Genomic DNA, 17,836 nt, shown 5'->3' on the forward strand with positions numbered 1-17,836 from the left:
GCGGCACGGCCGAGAAGTGTCAGGGCACAGACACCGTCCCCACCCAGGGGCCCCGGGCAGGGCAGCAGCTCGCTGGAGGGTTTCCTTCCTCCTGCCCCAGCCCGCGCTTCGCTAGCCACCCCGAGCACGGCTGCAAGCGCCTCTCATGTGACCGCCGGCTTCCTGTGCGCTCCCGGCTCGGTGCCGGTGCCGCGGGACGGGACGGGACGGGACGGGCCGCGCTCGCCGCTGCCGGACGCTGCGCCCTCGCCACCAGCCCCAGCGCCATGCTGCGCCGCAAGCCTTCCAACGCCGGCGACAAGGAGCCGGGACACAGGAAGGTGAGTGCTGGCGGCATCCAGGTGCCCTCAGCACCGCAGATGCCCCGGCACATCCGGAGCTGTCCGAGTCTGGGCTGCCGTGGGATGCTGAGCAGGTGGCCTGGTGCCGGAGGGCTGGGGCAGGGCCCCGAGGGCTGGGACAGCACGGCAGCTGCCCTGCCATCAGTTTGTCTCTGCTACCAACAGCCACCGTGGCCTCGCCAGTGCGTGGTCCTGGCCTTGTCCACCTCCCACTCTGGCTTCCATCCTGTTGGGACGTGTGGCTGGCATGCATGGCCCCCGGGATCAACGTGGGTGCCAGCTGAGGTGCCGGTGGGACCCGCAGAGCTCTGCTGTGGGAGGCTGTGCCCCCCGCCCTGCCATGGCCTCCCCAGGCGTGGGCGGCCGCCTGTCATTTCCTGGGGGGACATGGCTGTGGTGGCGGGTGTGCAGCTCTCTTGCGCAGCAAGGTGCTGCGGTCGGGGCTGCAGCTCCGACACGTGCGTCAGCCGCTTCCTCCGGCAGCCCCACTGCGAGGTGGGAGCCACAGGAGCACCAGCTGCCAGTGTCACGGTCTCTCGAGAGCCCCCTGCGTGCCCTGGCCATGTGCCACCCTTTGGCTGAAGTCTGGAGGCTGAAGTCACCGGTGGGAGCCAAAACTGTCTCCTCATCCCTCACCAGATCTCGCACCAGCTGGCACTTCAGCTCTTGCCAAGCTTTGCTGGGCTGGCATCAACATCAGCAAGTCACAATGGGGAGCAGGGGCAGTGCCTGGTGGCAGGGTCCTGCCCATGACAGGCACAAATCCTGCCACGGCAGCTCCTCCATGCTGCCAAGCTTCCCCAGGAAACCTGGGTGAAGTCCCCCTCCCTGCACTGGGGTGGCCCATCCAGCTGGGCCAGTCCCAGTGGGCATCCCCTGCCCTTGCCCAGTGACAGCCACTCTCACTTCCTCCTCCTGCTCTGCTCCGGGAGAGCCCGGCCCCCCTGACTCACATCCCACTGCCAGGCTCTCCATGGCTCCTCCAGCCCCAGGGCACTTCTATCTCAGAGCTGTTTTATCTCAGCAGTGAAGCCCTTGGAGGTTCAGTGGACCTGGATCTGGTGGATTCAGGGCACGGGGGTGGGAGCAGGGCAAAAGTCAGCATCCCCTCTGCATCTGGAGCTGGCATGAAGCCACAGTGGGTGTGCAGCTGGGTGTGGCTCTGTGAGCCAGTCCTCTGCAAGGAATGGCAAAACCAAGTGCTCAGGGCTGCTCGGTGGAGCTGATGAGAAGGAGAATAAAGAGGGAACAGCACAGGGCCAGCTGTGCAATGCTGGGAAATGCCTCCGCCACCACAGGAGCTGGCAGAACTGCTTGAGAACAGAAATCCCTGGTTGTGGTGGTGGCAGAACAGGCACTGTGGCGTGTGCTCCGAGGGCCTCAAGGGTGCTGGCAGTGGCAGCTGAGCTCACCGTGCTCCAGTGTGCAAGCATGCTGGTGCTGGCATCCAGGGATGAGGGACACCTGGGACCACATGGCTGTGCTGGCCAAGGACATTCCTGGCATGGAGAAACCCTTCCATGTGAGACAGGCACCTGAGGCCATGGAGAGGAAGGCAGGCAGGGGGCACAGGAAAGACTAAAAGGGCCAAGGGACGGAGAGGTGTACCAGGACCGAGATCCAAAACCAGCTTTGATGACTTAGGCATGGTGGTGGCACCAAGCCAGCTGGTGATGCTGGGGGTGTGCTCTCTGGGCTATTGGGTGACACTCACAGGTGGAAAACATGGATTTGTGATGAATCCTCCAGGATTTCAGTCCTGGAGCTGACCCTGTGGGTAGCAGCAGGGACATGGTTGCTCTGGTGCTACCTGCCCTTCACTGCCTGCCCACCTGTGCTGAGAGGAGATGCAGAGCCCTTTGTGCCCCCACATCCTGGCCCATGTGCCAGGGTGGCATCATAGCACAGCCCTGGGCTGCTCCCAGCGTGGCAGTGCCAGGCTCCACACCAGAGCATTCCTGCCCTGGGAATGCTGTGCCAAGCAGCTGCAAAGGCACCAAGAGCTCCACATCCCAGTTCCGGGGGGTTGATGACACATGGCAGCTCCTGGAAGAGAGCAAAAAACTCTTCCCAGTACTGGCATCATGTTGGGATGGGCAGAGCAGCCCAAAGTGCAGAAAGGAGCTGGGGCAGGGAATGCAGGAAGAAGCCCATCTCCCACCTTTCCAACTCCCCCCTCACACCTCTGCCCCTGCTCCCAGCTTTCCCTGCAGCGTTCCAGCAGCTTCAAGGATTTCAGCAAGTCCAAGGTCAGCTCCCCCATGTCAAGCGAGGAGTTCAACCTGGAGGAGAATGTGAGTTCCCAGCACCCCTTGACACATCTTGCTTCCCTGGGAACAGCCCATTTCAGGGCTGCTTTCCTGAAACTCCTGGTCTTACCAGTGGCCCAGGGTGCCAGCACTGGTGGGATTTGGGATCTCACAGCCCCTGTGTGACTCTGCTGAGGCTTGCCCAGGGTGGGGGACTCTACCTTCACTCTCCATCCCTCTGGCAGATCCCTGAGGATGATCCCATCAGTGGCAGTCCTGAGGAGGCCGCGCGGAGCAGCGGGACCAAGCTGGGTAGGAAGTGGCGGGCAGTCATCTCCCGCACCATGAACCGCAAGATGGGCAGGATGGCAGTGAGAGTGCTGGCCGAGGGCAAGGTAAGCAGGGGGTGTGGGGACACAGACAGGTGAGTGGGGGACAGCTCCCCCTCCCTCGGCCTGATCCCGGTACCCCCAGCAGGGAGAGGTGGAGGCAGAGAGGCCATGCCCCCTGTCCCCAGCCAGCAGCGTGGAAGAGCAGAGCCATGACAAGGTGCCCCTGTCGTACCTGGAGCTGGAGGAGGAGGAGGACGGGTGCCCAGTCCTCGGACGCCAGATGTCCAGCGGTGAGGCCAGCCCCAACAGGTCCCATGTCCCCAGCCGGGCACATCCTGAGCCCCTCCTCTCTGCAGGCAGCGACATTCCCAGCCCTGGTGATCCCAGGGACAGCCAGCAGCTGGAGGAGACTGTCCCAGCCTACACTGGCCCCTTCTGTGGCCGGGCCCGTGTCCACACCGACTTCACCCCCAGCCCCTATGACAAGGACTCCCTGAAGCTGCGGGTGAGCCACGGCCACTGCGGCCCTGGGGAGGGAGGGAGGGGGGGAGGATGGCTGGGGACCCCCCGAGCTGGAGGTGTTCCCTGGCTGTCCCCAAGCCTGTGCCCCCCACCATCCCATGTCCCTTGGCCTAGAAAGGGGACATCATCGGCATCATCGAGAAGCCACCTGTGGGCACATGGACCGGGCTGCTCCACAACAGGGTGGGCTCCTTCAAGTTCATCTACGTGGATGTGATCCCTGAGGAGACGGTCCCTGCCCGCAGGAGCCGGAGCTCCAGCCGGAACAAGCGCCTCAAGCCCAAGACCCTCCATGAGCTGCTGGAGCGCATCAACCTGCAGGTGCGGGACAGGGGCTGTGGGGGACACCAGCACCCAGCATGGGACCAGCAGTGTGACCAAACCCTCTCCCCTTCTCTATCTTCCACCTCGTGGGTCCTTCCACCAAGCACCCAGGGGCGCAGAGGGGACACGTGGGGCATTTCTGGGCTAAGTGCCCACCGTGGACCCACTGAGGGGGGAGCTACAGGCCAGCACTGGGGGTCAGGAGGAGCCACCCATGCCCCGCTCACTCCTACCCATGCCCCCCACCCAGGAACACACTCCCACCCTCCTGCTGAATGGGTACCAGACCCTGGAAGACTTCAAGGAGCTGCGGGAGACCCACCTGAACGAACTGCACATCATGGACCCCCAGCACCGTGCCAAGTTGCTGACGGCTGCCGAGCTCCTCCTGGACTATGACAGTAAGAGTCCTGGGGAGGGGGCAGGGACCCCTGACTAGGTACCCCAGCAGCACCACTAACACCACGGCCCCTCTCCCAGCAGCCAGTGAGCCAGAGGATGGTGACACCACTGAGGCCCTGCCATCGCCCTCAGAGCCCAAAGGGGACATTCCCCGGGACTCCGGCTGCTTCGAGGGATCAGAGACCCTGGATGGCAGCCGGGAGGAGGCCAAGCTGGGGGGTCCTGAGGAGCAGCTGGAGGGTCTCTCCTTGGCAGAATGCCCCTGAGCCCACCAGCACCGCCACTTTCCACTCTGGCCCAAAGAGGGGGGCTGGATTGGAGGGGACAGCTGCTGGTGGGGGACAGGGGAGCTCCAGTGATGGCACCTCGAGGCCCAGCTTGGCCCCTGCACCAGAGCCAGAGGTGCCCCAGGACATTTTGCATGGCACTGCCAGGCACCATTGCCCCTAGGCAGGGACTCTGGGCATGCTGGGGCATCACACTCCCCGCCAAGGCACCACAGGCATTGGCTGTTTTCCCCAGGTTTGCCAGCAGGCTCAGGAAGGGAGCTGGGGATGGAAGCCGTGTGTGCAGGCAACTGAAGCCTGCCCAGGACACTGTCACGTCTCAGCATGGACACACAGAGACCACCCCCACCCCCACCCCCCCCACCCCCTGCCCCCCCACCTGCCATGGGGGACAGCAAGATGCAAATAACACAGCTAAGACACCCTGGAAGTGGGAGATGGAGAGTCCTGGAAATGCACAGGGAAGGGGGAAGAGGCAGCTGGCTTGGGGCAGCACAGAAATGCAAGGGCTACAGCTCAGCCATTTTCAAACCAATTAAATTTCCGTCATTGTTTCAAAATTAAAAAAAATAATAATAAAAAGAAAAAAAAAAAAAAGAACACCCAGCCCTCACCCAATCTTCTTCCTTCCTTCTGGAGACCCTGACCCGTGCAGGCAGGTCCCGGCAGGCAGCACTCCACACACCTCGTGGAACAGGGAGCAGCAAAGCCAAAATGCACACTTTTTCCCACCGAATTGGCTGGGGCGACTCCCACGGGGTGGGGCACAGAAGCCCTCCCCCGGAGGATGGAACGGGATGTGGCTGGGCTGGCTGAGGGCCGTGGCAGGGCGGCCGGGGCTCCTTCCCAGCCACATTCCAACCGGGAGCAGCTGGGGCTGCTCTGCCCTCTCACCCGGGAGAAGAGGCCCCGCATCGCGAGAGAGGGGGCAGTGCCGGTGCCACGTTCACACCACACCCCCCTCACTGCCAGCCAGGAGCATCACGGACACACACACGGGACTGGCCCGGCAGGATGCCCCCCAGCAGCCACCACACACCTGCCGGGAGGAACGTGAGTGCCCAGCACTGTGACAAGGGACACGGAGCTGTCAGGGCACAGAACAGCCTCTCCTCCACCAGCAGCATCTGCGGGGATGCCAGAGGGTCCTGCCAGTGCAGGACAGGGACCGTGGAGTGGGGGAGCCCTGGCACAGAGCTCTCCCACCATCCCCCAGGCCTCTCCTCCTCTGTTGAAGACACACAAGCCCAGCCCTGGGCAGCTGGTACAACCCTGGAAAGATCCAAGGCTCCCAAAGCCAGTCCAGGATGGCTGAGAACAGCAGAGCAAGGCAAGGGGGGGACATGGGGATGCAATGACACAACACAGATTGGGGCTAAGGTTCTGCAGAGCTGCTGTGCCACAGCTCCACAGCTGGGGAGGGCTCAGTGCAGACACCCAGCAACAAATGCAGCCCCAGCATCAGGCAGGAGCCAGTGGCACAGGCAGACCCTTCCCTGCAGCTGTCCACCTCAGCTGCCTTCTCCCTCCCTCGAAGCCCAGGGTGGTGTGAGTGCCAGGGCAGGATGGGAAGGAGCGTCCCCTCATAGCTGCTGCCTTGTTACATCACATGGAAAGGAGCACAGGAAGGAGCTACCTAAAAACCGCTGCCAGCAGAACTCCTTCCCACTTGCTTGGGTCCTTGGGTCTCCTGACAAGCCTTGCCACGCCAACCACAAAACAATGCCACGGATTAGAGGAAGGAGGGAGGAGGGGAGAGAGGACATTGCTGCCACGATTGCTTTCCCCTTTCCCCTTCCTTGGGGATTCCTCAGCAGGAGGGCACAGGCTGGCCCTGACAGCCTCACCCTGTCAGAGCCGGGCCCGGGCGCAGGGACAGCCCCAGCCCTGAGCTGGGATGGAGCATCCAGGACAGCCCACTGAGCCAGAGGCCTGGCCTCAGGCAGACCTGGTAGTGCCAGGCAGTGCCCCACGGTAACCAGGGCGTGCCACCCGCGCTCGCTGTCCCATGCCACCGTGCAAGGCCAGCGCTGCCCACACTGCGGTGAGTAATGACTAAAGCAAAATGGCCATGGGGAATCAGGTGCCTGCCATCCAGCCCTTCTCCTCTCCTCCATCACTTCCAGCTTTGATTAGACAAAACAACAAAGTTCTCCCTTCCAAGCAGATGCTAGTGCTCTGCTCGCCCAGCGTCCAGGGAGGACATCGGGAGCTCCCCAGGTGTTCGCTGCTTCTCCTCTGGCATCTCAGTGTCACTCACAGACGGCACAGGGACCTGGAGAGAGAGGACAGAGTGACTGCAGGGACACCCCCATTGCAGAGCCCGAGCACACAGGCCCCACCACTCCGCTTCCACCTCCAGCTCCACTAGCAGAGGTCTCAGCTGGGCTTGGGAAAAGGAGAAACCAAAATCAGGGGCCACCCAACAGGCTGAACAGCAGCTTCAGGAAGAACTGGAGCACTGGACTGCTCCAGCAGAAGGTGTCTTGGATTGTGTCCACCAGAGAAGGGCAGCTCATGCCCAAGCAGGAGCAAGCCGAGCCATTTCCCACCACGTTAATGGAATAATTTATGTGGGCACTCTGGAGGTCTCCTGTCAAGCTATGTCCTTAATGAAGGACTAATTTCAAACACACAGCAGGCTGCTCAGGGCCACAACAGCTTTCTCCACAGATGGAGATCCCAGGGACAGCCCTGCAGCTCACACTCAGAACCAGAAGATGTCTGTAACCTCTCAGCCCTCCCCAGCCCCGCTGAGCTCCATGGGCAACAGCTCCTGAGTGCTCTCATGGCAGGACTGATCTCCAAAACCACAGCCAGCTGTGATCTCCTTTGAAGAAATCCAAGGAAACCAAGATGCTGGTTTCCAGGGTCAGAACAAACAAGCTTTTCAGCAGCAGCCTCTCACATGGCCCCCCGTGTAGTTTTGTCCTTCCTAAGTCACACTCTCAGCTTTCTTCCACTGTCCCAGAGCCCCTCCCAGCTCCCAAGGGGATCACTCACAGAACTGGGGGGAGGAATGCTGCTGTCCTGCTGCTTCATGCCACCCTCCTGAGCCTGCCCAGGGCCCTGAGTGGCCAGGGACTCCTGTGTGCCGGGTCCCCGCAGGCACGACCCCTCCTGAGCTGTGCTCTCCTCCTGCTGCAGGATGCCCCGTCTGTCCAGGACACTGCAAGAACACAGCCACACCATCAGAGACTGATGTCTTCCCAAATCCCACCTCTCTTCCCAGCAGAAGTGCTGGTGGAAGACAAAGGTCAAGGCAGCCCCTCAAGAGCTCACCTGGGGGGCAGGGGCCCGCAGAGCACCTCGCAGCAGTTCTTCACTATGTTGCCATGGCTGTAGGGATTCTGCACGCGGTTCTTCCCAGTCCAGGACCCCTTAATCTGAAACAGTTGGGCACAAACTCAGGTTTACTCTAAGGCCACCCTGCCCCAGGCCCCAGATCCCTGTGTTCTGCACAGCATTGACACACTGAGAAACAGCAACAGCTCAGAGGAAGAGGAAGGCTCCACTTACGTCTTCGTTGGTTGTCTGATTCAGTGCCACCAGGAAGGTGTGGAACCCAGTTAACCCCACCACTGACCACAGCGTGAAGAAACAGATGAGCACCTCCAGTACAGTGAGAACAGTTAAGGACTGGGAACAGCCCGAGAGCAGGCCCAGCCCACCTGTTACTGCCCCCACAAACATCAACTTCTCATCCTCTCCTAGTCACTGTTTTCTGTTTTATTCTCCTCCCAAAAGCCAAGAAACTGCTCCCCACATTGTCATCCAGGGAAAAATGCTCGGAAAGACTCAGAGTGGCCTAAACAGCCACTCCACAATGCAGCTCCCACTAACCCCCAGTTGTGGAGAAGTCAAGCCCTTAGGACCATGGAAGGATATGTCCCTGGGGTTTCCTTCAACGTGTTCAGAAACCCAATCTTCAGAGATTCTGCAATACAAAAAGAGAGAGATTTTTTTCACCTGGAACATCCCACTGAGTCCAGCTCACTTTCCGACTCCCTAACTCTGGTTTCATACCACCATCTGTAGCCCCACTCTCTCTCTCCCTCCCTCCCTCCCTCCCTCCCAGCTCTCCAGGCAGACTCACTCAGTGCTACGTAGACAATGTTGAAGGTGAAGATGTAGATGGTGAGGAGGGAGAGCGAGAGGATGAAGAGGTAGAAGTAGCGGTAGTTCCTCTTTCCCACGCAGTTGCCCACCCAGGGACAGTGATGGTCAAAGCGCTCTGGGGAAGCCAAGATGAAAATTAGCACTGCCCTGTGCTCCCACTCCAAAAATCCCCCAGGCTGACATCAACTGCCAAGTTCAACCCTCTGCTCAGTCGGGACCCCATATCCTGGCCTCCTTTCAGGAGGTCAAAAAGTCCAAAATTGTTTTATAATGAGTAATTCTGCACATTAAGAGAGAATTTGAGCTTGGCCCCCCGTGTATCCTCTCTCCCTGGAGTACAATAGCCACAGCACATGGGTTAGATGAAGGCCTGTGAGTTCCCATGTTCCTACCCTGGAATAATCAGGAGAAGGTTCAAGAAACTGCATAAATACACAAAGGCTGGGAATCTGAAGAGGAGGAAAGGGGTCCAAAAGGACAGGATTTCTGCCTGGAGTAGTGATGCTGAACATGAGCCAGTTACAAACACAGAAGGAAGACAACAACCAGGGCACCCCAGGGAACGGCACAATCTCTGTGCTGATGAAGGAGCTGCTGTCACCTGAGACACAGCTCTCCACTGGAACCCTCCAGTCCTGCAAGGCCAGAGTCCAGCGGGACTCAAAAATGGGCTGCACACGTACACAGAGCAGCTGGACTCGGTTATTGCCAAAGTCCTGGCAAAAAGGAAGCACCTGGATCCAGGATCTGAGCAAACCTCAAGCTCCTCAAGCACAAGACGAGGCAGGCTGGACAGTGCACCAGCCCAGAGCTGCCCAGCACGAGCCCAGGCGCAGGTCGGTCCCTGTGTCAAGGCTCTCTATGAGGAGCAGGGCCAGGCCAGGCCCGAGCACCACTCACCCACGCAGTTGTCGCAGATGCTGCAGTGCGAGGCACGGGGCGGACGGAAGATCTTACACGTGTAGCAGTACTTGAGCTTCACAATCTGGTTGTTGATCTGGAAGTTCTTGATGCGCGGGGGCGGGCGCTGACCCTGCGGCACGGTCCCGTTGGTGGCCTCTGCCAGAGAGAAGCGGGCACGGGTCGGACCTGCTGCTGCAACACGACAGGCCTCAAACAACAACTCGCTTCCCTGCCTTTCCTACCAGCGGGATCGGAGCCCGCTGGCTCCGGAGCCGGAGGTTGCAGCTCTGCTTACGCAGGCCAGAGCCAACCTGGCAGCTTGGAGGCAGGAAAAGGGATGCCAGAGCTTTCATGGGCATTTTGAGAGTGGGCTGGGTGTTATCACCTGCATCCACCAAACCTCCTCTCTCAGAAGGATCAAGGGGACCACTCCAAGCTTTCTGCACCCCTTCTCAAAAGCAAACTGAGTTTGTATGTATACGGCTATGGGAGAGAAAGCAGCAGGTGAAACGGCTCCCAGAGAGGGATGCAGGTACATCATGCTGCCTTCTTGAAACTTGGCCAAGTACAGTGAGCCAGCAGATTGGGGCAATCCTCACTTTTGGAGGTCCAGCCAGGAAGATAAGCTCTTGCAGGGACTGTAACCTAGAAATACGCCATAAACAGGGAGGCTTTTCCAGCCCTCACCAGCTTGGCCACTCCACACTCACCAATCTCCATCTCAATGAAGGCTGCCTCATCGGGCAGGGCCCTGGGGATCACGCCAGGGTCGCTGAAGCTCGTCCGCAGCAGCGTGGCCATGGCGAACAGGAAGAGAACTGCTGCAAACACGGGGATGGCTGGGGACAGCTGGACCGCCAGGTACCGGCACCTGCGGACACGGGGCAGGAGACAATGAGTCAGAGTCTCATCGCCTGGCACAGCATCAGAGCCCGGGCACTCCACAGCACTGCTTAGATGTGGAGCTGAGAAGCTATTCAGTACATCCTTCTGATCCCACCACCACAGGGGAACAATCCTGGGGCAGCTCCAACAACCAGGCACCATCACAGCATCTCCACATTTTCCACCAGCTAGGCACGGATATTTCCCAGCATTTGTTCTGTTTTCAGCTGCCATTTTAAGCAATGCCAGAAACATAACCAGGCAGCTGGAGAGACCTTGTCCATTACATTCCTGCTGCCAAGGGATGGGCCAGACCACTGGGAGAAGCACCCAAGGCCTGGTCAGGGACCACACACCTGGAGAGCTGGAAGGCACGGAAGCCTGTGGGGATAGTGGGAATCTCTGGCTAACCCCTAAAGAGCATGAGCTTCCTGCACCACAGAAATTATTGGGATTAAGCGGATCCTATACTTCTTAGGAATGAATTCCTGTGGAAGCGCAACATTCCCATGCAACAAGACATCTAGCTTCCTTTGGCTTTCCTAAAACAACGGACTAGAACACTCCAAATAAAGCAGAAATGCTCCTGCTTCAAGACTCCCCCAGCTCAAAAGGGAACAAGGTTTGTTTTCTCTATAAATACAGCAAGGCCCAACAAGGAGTTTATGGTGCTGATCCCGCTGATAGAGGAGATGCAGAGGGAGCACGGGACTCATCTCACCATGGCCATGCTGCTCCTGGACACCCACAGCCACGTCCCCAGAGGTGCTGCAGCCCTAGCTGTGTGGGAGGCCTGGGCAGAAGTCATGTTTTAGAGACATACTGGGCTGAAAAAAACCATATTTTACCCTGATTCCTTCAGAAAACCCTACTGATGTTGGGGTGAAGTTCCTATGGAGCTTTGCTCTGGTTTAAGGGAAACCCCACCTAAATCCCACCACTTGTGTCATGTCTCACCACTCCTCGCACACATCTCTTCCCCAGTCTCCTAATGCAGCTGGGCACCCAGGCTCTCAGGCACTTGGCTTTCTGGGATCCACCCTTTAACCCTGCTGGTGAGGGATGGATCCAACCCAGACTCCTGCTGTTCCGCTGTTACTGTCCATGGGAGCACCAGGCTACTGCAGTGAGAGGCCAGGGATTATCCTCCCTGGGGGGCTGCCATCCCAAGCAAGGCCATTTCCATTATCTCCAGCACTGTTTAATTCTGGACAGCATTCCCACCAGACTCCCCAAACACAACGCAGTTTCCAGCTCCAGCTGGCAGCACCAGGCTCCGCAGGCCCACTGCAGGAACATTTCCTGAGCCTTTGTCTGACTCCAGCGCTGTCCCCCATGTGTGACAGGGACAGAAGGCCTGCACACTGAAGCTACAGCACACTTCAGTCACAGCTGCAACACCAGAAGCCCACAGCAACACAAGGGCCTGGGCCTTAAACCAACATCCTTCACCTCAGTCACTGCACACTCTGCTCTTTCCCAAAACAATGTCCCTGTGCCCAGCCCTGCCCAGAGACAAAGAACTGGAGGGCCGAGCTTATCATCTTCAGGCATTCCCTTTGCATTCATCTTTGCATTCCCTCTGCAAGGGCAAAGTCCAGGGACATCTGCGAGTCAGTCAGCAAGTAAACAAAAACCTTGGAGCCCATTTGGGGTAGAAATATGGGGTTAGGAAGATGGAACATAGATTTAGGTGCAGGTCAGCCTCTTCTCCCAGGCAATCAGTGACAGGACAAGAGGACACAGCCTCAAGCTGTGCCAGGGGAGGTTCAGGTTGAAGGTTCTCCATGGAAAGGGCTGTCAGGCATTGGAAGGGGCTGCCGAGGGAGGTGGTGAACTACCCACCCCTGGAGGTGTCCAAGGAGCAACTGGATGCGGCACTCAGTGTTCTGGTTTGGTTGACAAGGTGGTCACAGGACCTGATGGTCTTGGGGGTCTTTTCCACCCTAAATGATTCTGTGATTATTCCTTTAAGAGCTAGACACTGCCTGCCCCAAAGGGCTGCAGCCTGACCCTTGTCCAGCTGATATGACAGCTTTTGGAACTGCTGTGACAACATGAACATATTGTGGGTTTAAATATGGATCCATGAGCTGTGTTAAAGCTGAGCCACGGCCCTCCTGCTTCCACACAGGCTTAGCTTAGCTTCCCTTAGCTGGGCTGGTGTCTGTGGCCCCTTGCAGGTGAGGGCAGAGGTAAGAGCCAGAGGAGCTCCCACCACGGTGAAACTGCATCGCCAGGCCCAGCATGGAGCCCAGTGTGGAGCCCACCATGCACCTCCCACCCTCCCTGGGCTGATGGGGCCTTGCTCTCCAGGTGATTTCCAGGGAACTCATCCATGGCAGGGAAAGCAGCCACACAAGGTCCTGACTTGGTACTCAGGTGCTCACTAGCACTGGGGTATCTTCAGTCTACACCTTGTCTCTAAGATGATTTCACTGCTCAGGAACAGACATTTAAAGATCTTTTGTTTGTGAGAGCTCAGAGCCAACAGTGATGCTCTGCTGGCCTGTGAAGATGGTGCTCCCGCATTCCCAGCACCATTTCTGTGCTCTGGAGCATTTTGTCACCAAAAAGCAGACAATAACAGCACTATCACAACTCATCATCACAGTGGGGTGGGCTGGGGCAGGAAGGCTGAACAAAGGGATCATTGGAATGGGGAGCAGGGGGAGAAGCAGCTGGGAGGTTCCATCAGTTACGGTGCTTGGCTGGTTACTCTGCACCCGCTTGGGAAGGTCTGTTGTAATCAGCACACTGAGCAAAGCTCTGGAGGAAGGGGAGAGCCACAGGGACCGCAGACATGGCCACAGGGCAGCACATCTCCCAGGCAGGCCCCACCAGGGCTCAGCACAAGCTCCACAGTATCACTCACCTCCATCTCACCTGCAAATCACCTGTTTAACCTTCCTAAGCTACAGCACAGCCACACTGTGTGCCTGGTCTGGGTGCCAGCAGAGCTATATCTTTCCCCAATGCCTGACCGTCAGCAGGGCACTTCAGCCTGGCTGTGCTGGGTGTTCACACCAGGGAAGGGACGGTGCCTAGCAGCCACTGTGCTTGCAGTAAGCTCGGAAGCAGATGCTCTGAAGCCCAGCCACACCACAACACTAAGGGCCAGGCCCTTCCCAGCAGCACCAGGCAGGGCTGGAGATCTCCCTGGAACCTCTCCCTACCTGCCTGCAGTGACACATCAACTGTCAGCACAAGCCATGTGTTTCTGACACAACTGAGGCAGGAGACAGGTGTGTTATGCCAATGTCACTGCTCCTTTCCCAGCTAAAATCTCAAATCTCTGCACAGACAAATCACCCCAAGACCCACCCAGGAAAAGGGATGCCACAGAGGATGCAGAGGCTGCAGGAAGGGCAAAGTCATCTCCTGAGGAGACTACATATGAAAAAAAGGTCAATCCAAACCCCAGGAGTGGCCATTTCCCCCAGAAACAAGAACAAAACGAGCTGAACTCTAGACACCAAAAAGTTCACTTCTACTGAGAGAAATTGCAGTGATTAAAAAGCATTAATTAACTCACATGTAAGTTTTGACCATGCTTGACACAGATCTAACCAGAGGTAATGCCAGCTCAGAGGCCCCTCTCTGAGTCTTGGGTCTCTGGACTTTGGAAATCAAAACTTAAAAATAAAGTCACACAAAGAGAAGTGTAAGTGTTTTCAACTCATCAGAAAACAAAGACATTTTCATCTCTACAAAGCTAAAAAAGTAGGAAAAAGAAAGTGACAAATATGCCTGGGCATTGAAAAATCCAAGAGCAGCCCCTTCCCATAAGGAGCCAGTGTTGCTGGTGCTATCATGCCTCTAACATCTACAGATGTCAAGTTTTATGCTGAAAAGCTAGAGACAAAAGAAATCCCATTCCCTTCAGCTGAGCGTGGATCTCCAGGAGAGACAGGAACTGCAAAGGGAACTCCCAGTCTGAGAGCAGGCACTGCATCCCATCATCCCGGTTCCTAAAGGCATTTTTTACAAGTGCTTTATCTGGTCTCCTCATGCTGGAACACCTCAAGCAGACAGCAGCTAAGTGCCCAACCACAGGGCTGACATACCATTAGGAGCCTGAAATAATGCCAAGAGGATATGAAACTGTATTTTATGGGACGTGTTATGGAGCAGACCCAGTTAAACACAGGCCTCGGACTCTGCAGGGAGCAGCCCCAAGGTGCGGGAGTTGCTCCCGGAGCTGCTCCCGTAGTGCCGAGAGGTGCCCTTGGGCAGAGGACTCCAGTGGGTCGCTGCAGAGCCCTTCCGGGAGCCAGCACAGCTCCGTCCCTCTGCCTTATCTAAGAGGGAGGAGTCGGGTCTCAGGTATAGCACCGAGTTCTGCTAGCCTCTGGCTCCTGTTAGCTCCTGGCTGGAGAGATTTCCCCAGTCCCAGAACACAGCGCTGCGGTTTGGGGGATGAACACACAGAAATTCCCACCCACAGGGCTGAGGCGGCTCAGCCCGTTCGCCTGTGGACACCGTGGAGCAGCTGGCAACCCTGGAGAAACTTGGAGGAAAAAACAGCACCAGCAGCAGCCCTGCGAGTGCGACCATCGCTCCAGGGCTGGGAAGGGCTGTGGCTTTTCTCCCGCCGTGGGTGCCGGTCCCCACCGGCCTCAGCTGTAACCGGAGCCAGCGCAGCCCGGAGCGCCGGGATCAAGCAAAGCCCGGCTGCAGGGAGAGCAGCCAGACAGATCCTGGCTCCAGGCACCCCGGAGCCGTGCTCAGACAAGGTGTGACTGCGCAAGTGATTCAGCTGAATGGAGCAGGCAGCACGGCACAGGCAGCCTGCAGTGAGCGGGCAGCCGGGGAAAGGCTCCTCCGCCCACCGCCGGCTGCCGCCCTCCATATCCAGACACCAACTTTAAGGGGGAGACCAGGAATTTCCATGCAAACACTACCATCTGCCAAACACCGAGAAAAACGGACAACACGGTGAAAGATCGAGGCTGAGATCCTCACCCAGAGCTCCCTACACACGCAGGGCAGGCAGGGCTCCTGAGCAGCCAAGCTGCTTATCTCAGCCTGATCAGTGAAACAGAGACCTTGGGGAGTGTTTCCAGCTGGGAAGGTAACATTTCATCCCTATCCCAAATTCAAAAATCCCCAAACGAGTTCAAAACAACCCTCTCTCTTCCAAAGAAAAAACCACTGAGGTGTTCGGCACTGAAAGAATCAAATGGGTATTTGTATTTTCCCAAACTTTTCCTTATCTCCCTCAGCTGATTTTACTAAAATTCGGAGGTGATCCTGTTCCCAGCAGCATCCCCCCCACAGAGCCCACCCTCCAGGTCTAGGCATGGCCTGGATGTCTTGGTGCAAGCGACTCTTCCACAGGCCTCTGCCTGCCAGAGCATGGAAAGGGGCTTCTCAAGGAATTTCCAGTCATGTTCCCGACTAACCACAGCCTAGGTCTGGAAAACAGCCTTGGCTCACTCTGCCTTAGCGCAACCACGGCAGAGCGGGATGTGGTTCACCCTCCTGCTACGGACAGGATCCACAGGGAGCCAGAGCAATTAAACCTCAAATCAGTGTTTCTGGTGCAGCAATAAGCGTTTCTGGAGCAGCAACACTTATGAGTTCTTCCTATACAGCAGGAAGGCTCAGCCTTTCAATTTTTCAGGTGGAAAAAACCCCAAACATCAAACCAGGAGTGGTGTCACTTGGTACCTCGGAAATCAAACTGAGCCAGGGATAATTTGGGCAGGGAACTAGGGAGAGACACACTGGGCCTGGGAATGTGGACACAAGGTCCCTGGCTTAGGAACGATGCTGAAGAAGACAGCATCTGGGCCAAGGGCTTTTTGGAACTGCAGGAATAGCCAGGGCTTAGCCAGCGAGCAGGTCCTTCCACTTGTTCTTCTTGGCTTTGCGACCTTTTGTATCATCCGACCCTGTTTCAGCCCTTCTGCTGCCCCAGAACACAAACATGCCCATGGAGTCCGAGGAAGGGAAGTTTTTCAGTTGTTTAGCTGATCCAAGTTCATCCTCTAGCCAGACAACAGGGGTTTCCTGCCCCCTCCAACAGCATCAGCCCAGACAAACATAGGCTTTTCCCTTTCTGTTTTTTTTTTTTTTTATTTTAGGATTAGTCTAAGGCCAGCCCAACTCCCCAGCCCAGCTCCCAGAGAGAGCTGAGGGGAGGGGGCAGATCCCTCTTTTTCACCACGATCAAAGGTTTTGGCTGAAGGTCTTTAGGCTGCCAAGGTGATGTAAGGGGTGGTCGGATTCTTCCTAAATACCAGCATGGCTCCGGCTGCAGTGCAGCCTGGGGCTGGGGGAACCGGCAGGACCCCCAAGCTCACTCCTTATTAATACTCCGGCTGGGGTCACCTCCCTGGTGGGGCTGGTGCGGGGGGCTGCATGTCCCCCTGTGGGCAGGGATACAAGCTGTGCCCCAGGGCTGCAGCAGCAGTACCCTTGCACTCTGGCTATCCTGGAGCCAGAAACACTTGGGACAAGGGACTGCCAAGTCCCAGACAGAAGGTGACCCACAGGGAAGCAGGGCCAGTGTCAACCCCCCGGCAGGGCTCCGGCAGGGCCCATTCCCCTCAACACCTCCAGGGTCAGTCTGCTGCGGGTGAGGAAGCAGATCTGGACAGGGACAGCCACACTCTGTGCCAAGCTGCGCCGTGCCAGGCTCCCCTCCCTCTCCCGAAGGCCCCGGACACGCGGGCCCATCCCCATCCCCGTCCCGTGGGGTCCCCGGGGAACTCACTCGAAGGCGAAGAAGAGGGCGCAGGTGCCGAGGATGAGGAAGAGTGTCAGGTAAAAGATGCCCTTCTGTCGGGCCATCATGATACGGCCGTCGCAGCAGAAGGTGTTCCTGCCCGGCAGCTTCTCCCATTTCCGAACCACCTTCTTCCTCGCCACCATCACCGACATGGCGGGGTCGTCACTGGGGCGGCAGCGGCCGCCGCACGTTCGGGCGCTGCTGCTGCTGCTCCTCTGCCGCCCGCGCGCCCAGCATCATCGGGGCCCCGCGGGGCCGAGCTGGGCTGGGCTGGGCCGGCGGCTGCGGGAGAGGGAACGGGGAGAGCGCTCGGTCAGCACCAGGGCGGCGGCGGCACCGGCACGGGGGGCGGCGGCCGCCGTCGCCATGGAAACCCCGCGCCCGGGAGGGGCGTTGCCGTGGGAATCCACCAGGGAGGGGGCGCGGGGCGCGGCCAGGAAGACCCTCGGCTGGGCGACTCCGCACCGGGAGGGATCGCGGCAGGGCCGGGCCACACAGGGCAGGGCAGCCCCGGCTCTGCGGGCGTGCCGGGAGCCGGCGGGAAGAGAGCGGAAGGGAAGGGTTAGAGAGGAGACGGGAGAGGACGGGAAGAGAGGGAGGGGGACGGTAGGGGCCCCGCGCCACCGCTCACCAGATGCCGGTGCCACTCGGGCCGCGCCGGTCGCTCCCACCGCGCCGGGAGGGGCCGCCACGCCCCGCGCCCGAACGGGGCGGGGCCGCAGCGACCATTGGTCCC

The 17,836-nt window shown here is 58.5% G+C and overlaps 2 protein-coding genes across 5 annotated transcripts; one reads left to right on the top strand and one right to left on the bottom strand.

Moving 5' to 3' along the window:
• The first annotated feature begins 32 nt into the window (after positions 1–32).
• On the top strand, positions 33–5,057 carry SASH3 (SAM and SH3 domain containing 3). Of its 4 annotated transcripts, XM_059859335.1 has the most exons (8): positions 41–320; positions 2,543–2,635; positions 2,836–2,985; positions 3,065–3,212; positions 3,279–3,427; positions 3,559–3,765; positions 4,019–4,169; positions 4,249–5,057. In XM_059859335.1, exons 1-8 carry the CDS (start codon positions 267–269, stop codon positions 4,434–4,436), a joined length of 1,140 nt encoding a protein of 379 aa, XP_059715318.1. In that variant the 5' UTR covers positions 41–266; the 3' UTR covers positions 4,437–5,057. The 4 variants fall into 4 exon arrangements, with proteins under 4 accessions (XP_059715317.1, XP_059715315.1, XP_059715316.1 ...); XM_059859334.1 differs by having other exon boundaries at positions 33–320; positions 3,068–3,427; XM_059859332.1 differs by having other exon boundaries at positions 37–320; positions 3,065–3,427.
• Positions 4,977–17,795, bottom strand: ZDHHC9 (zinc finger DHHC-type palmitoyltransferase 9). Its single transcript, XM_059859337.1, has 10 exons — positions 17,732–17,795; positions 17,086–17,382; positions 10,190–10,350; positions 9,477–9,635; positions 8,554–8,691; positions 8,346–8,394; positions 7,977–8,079; positions 7,740–7,843; positions 7,461–7,626; positions 4,977–6,732 (listed from the first exon to the last, which is right to left on the bottom strand). The coding sequence occupies exons 2-10, from the start codon at positions 17,250–17,252 to the stop codon at positions 6,628–6,630; spliced, it is 1,152 nt and encodes a 383-aa protein (XP_059715320.1). The 5' UTR covers positions 17,253–17,382; positions 17,732–17,795; the 3' UTR covers positions 4,977–6,627.
• Positions 17,796–17,836: the final 41 nt, after the last annotated feature.

The sequence above is a fragment of the Haemorhous mexicanus genome, chromosome 14 (assembly GCF_027477595.1).
Source record: "Haemorhous mexicanus isolate bHaeMex1 chromosome 14, bHaeMex1.pri, whole genome shotgun sequence".
NCBI lineage: Eukaryota > Metazoa > Chordata > Aves > Passeriformes > Fringillidae > Haemorhous > Haemorhous mexicanus.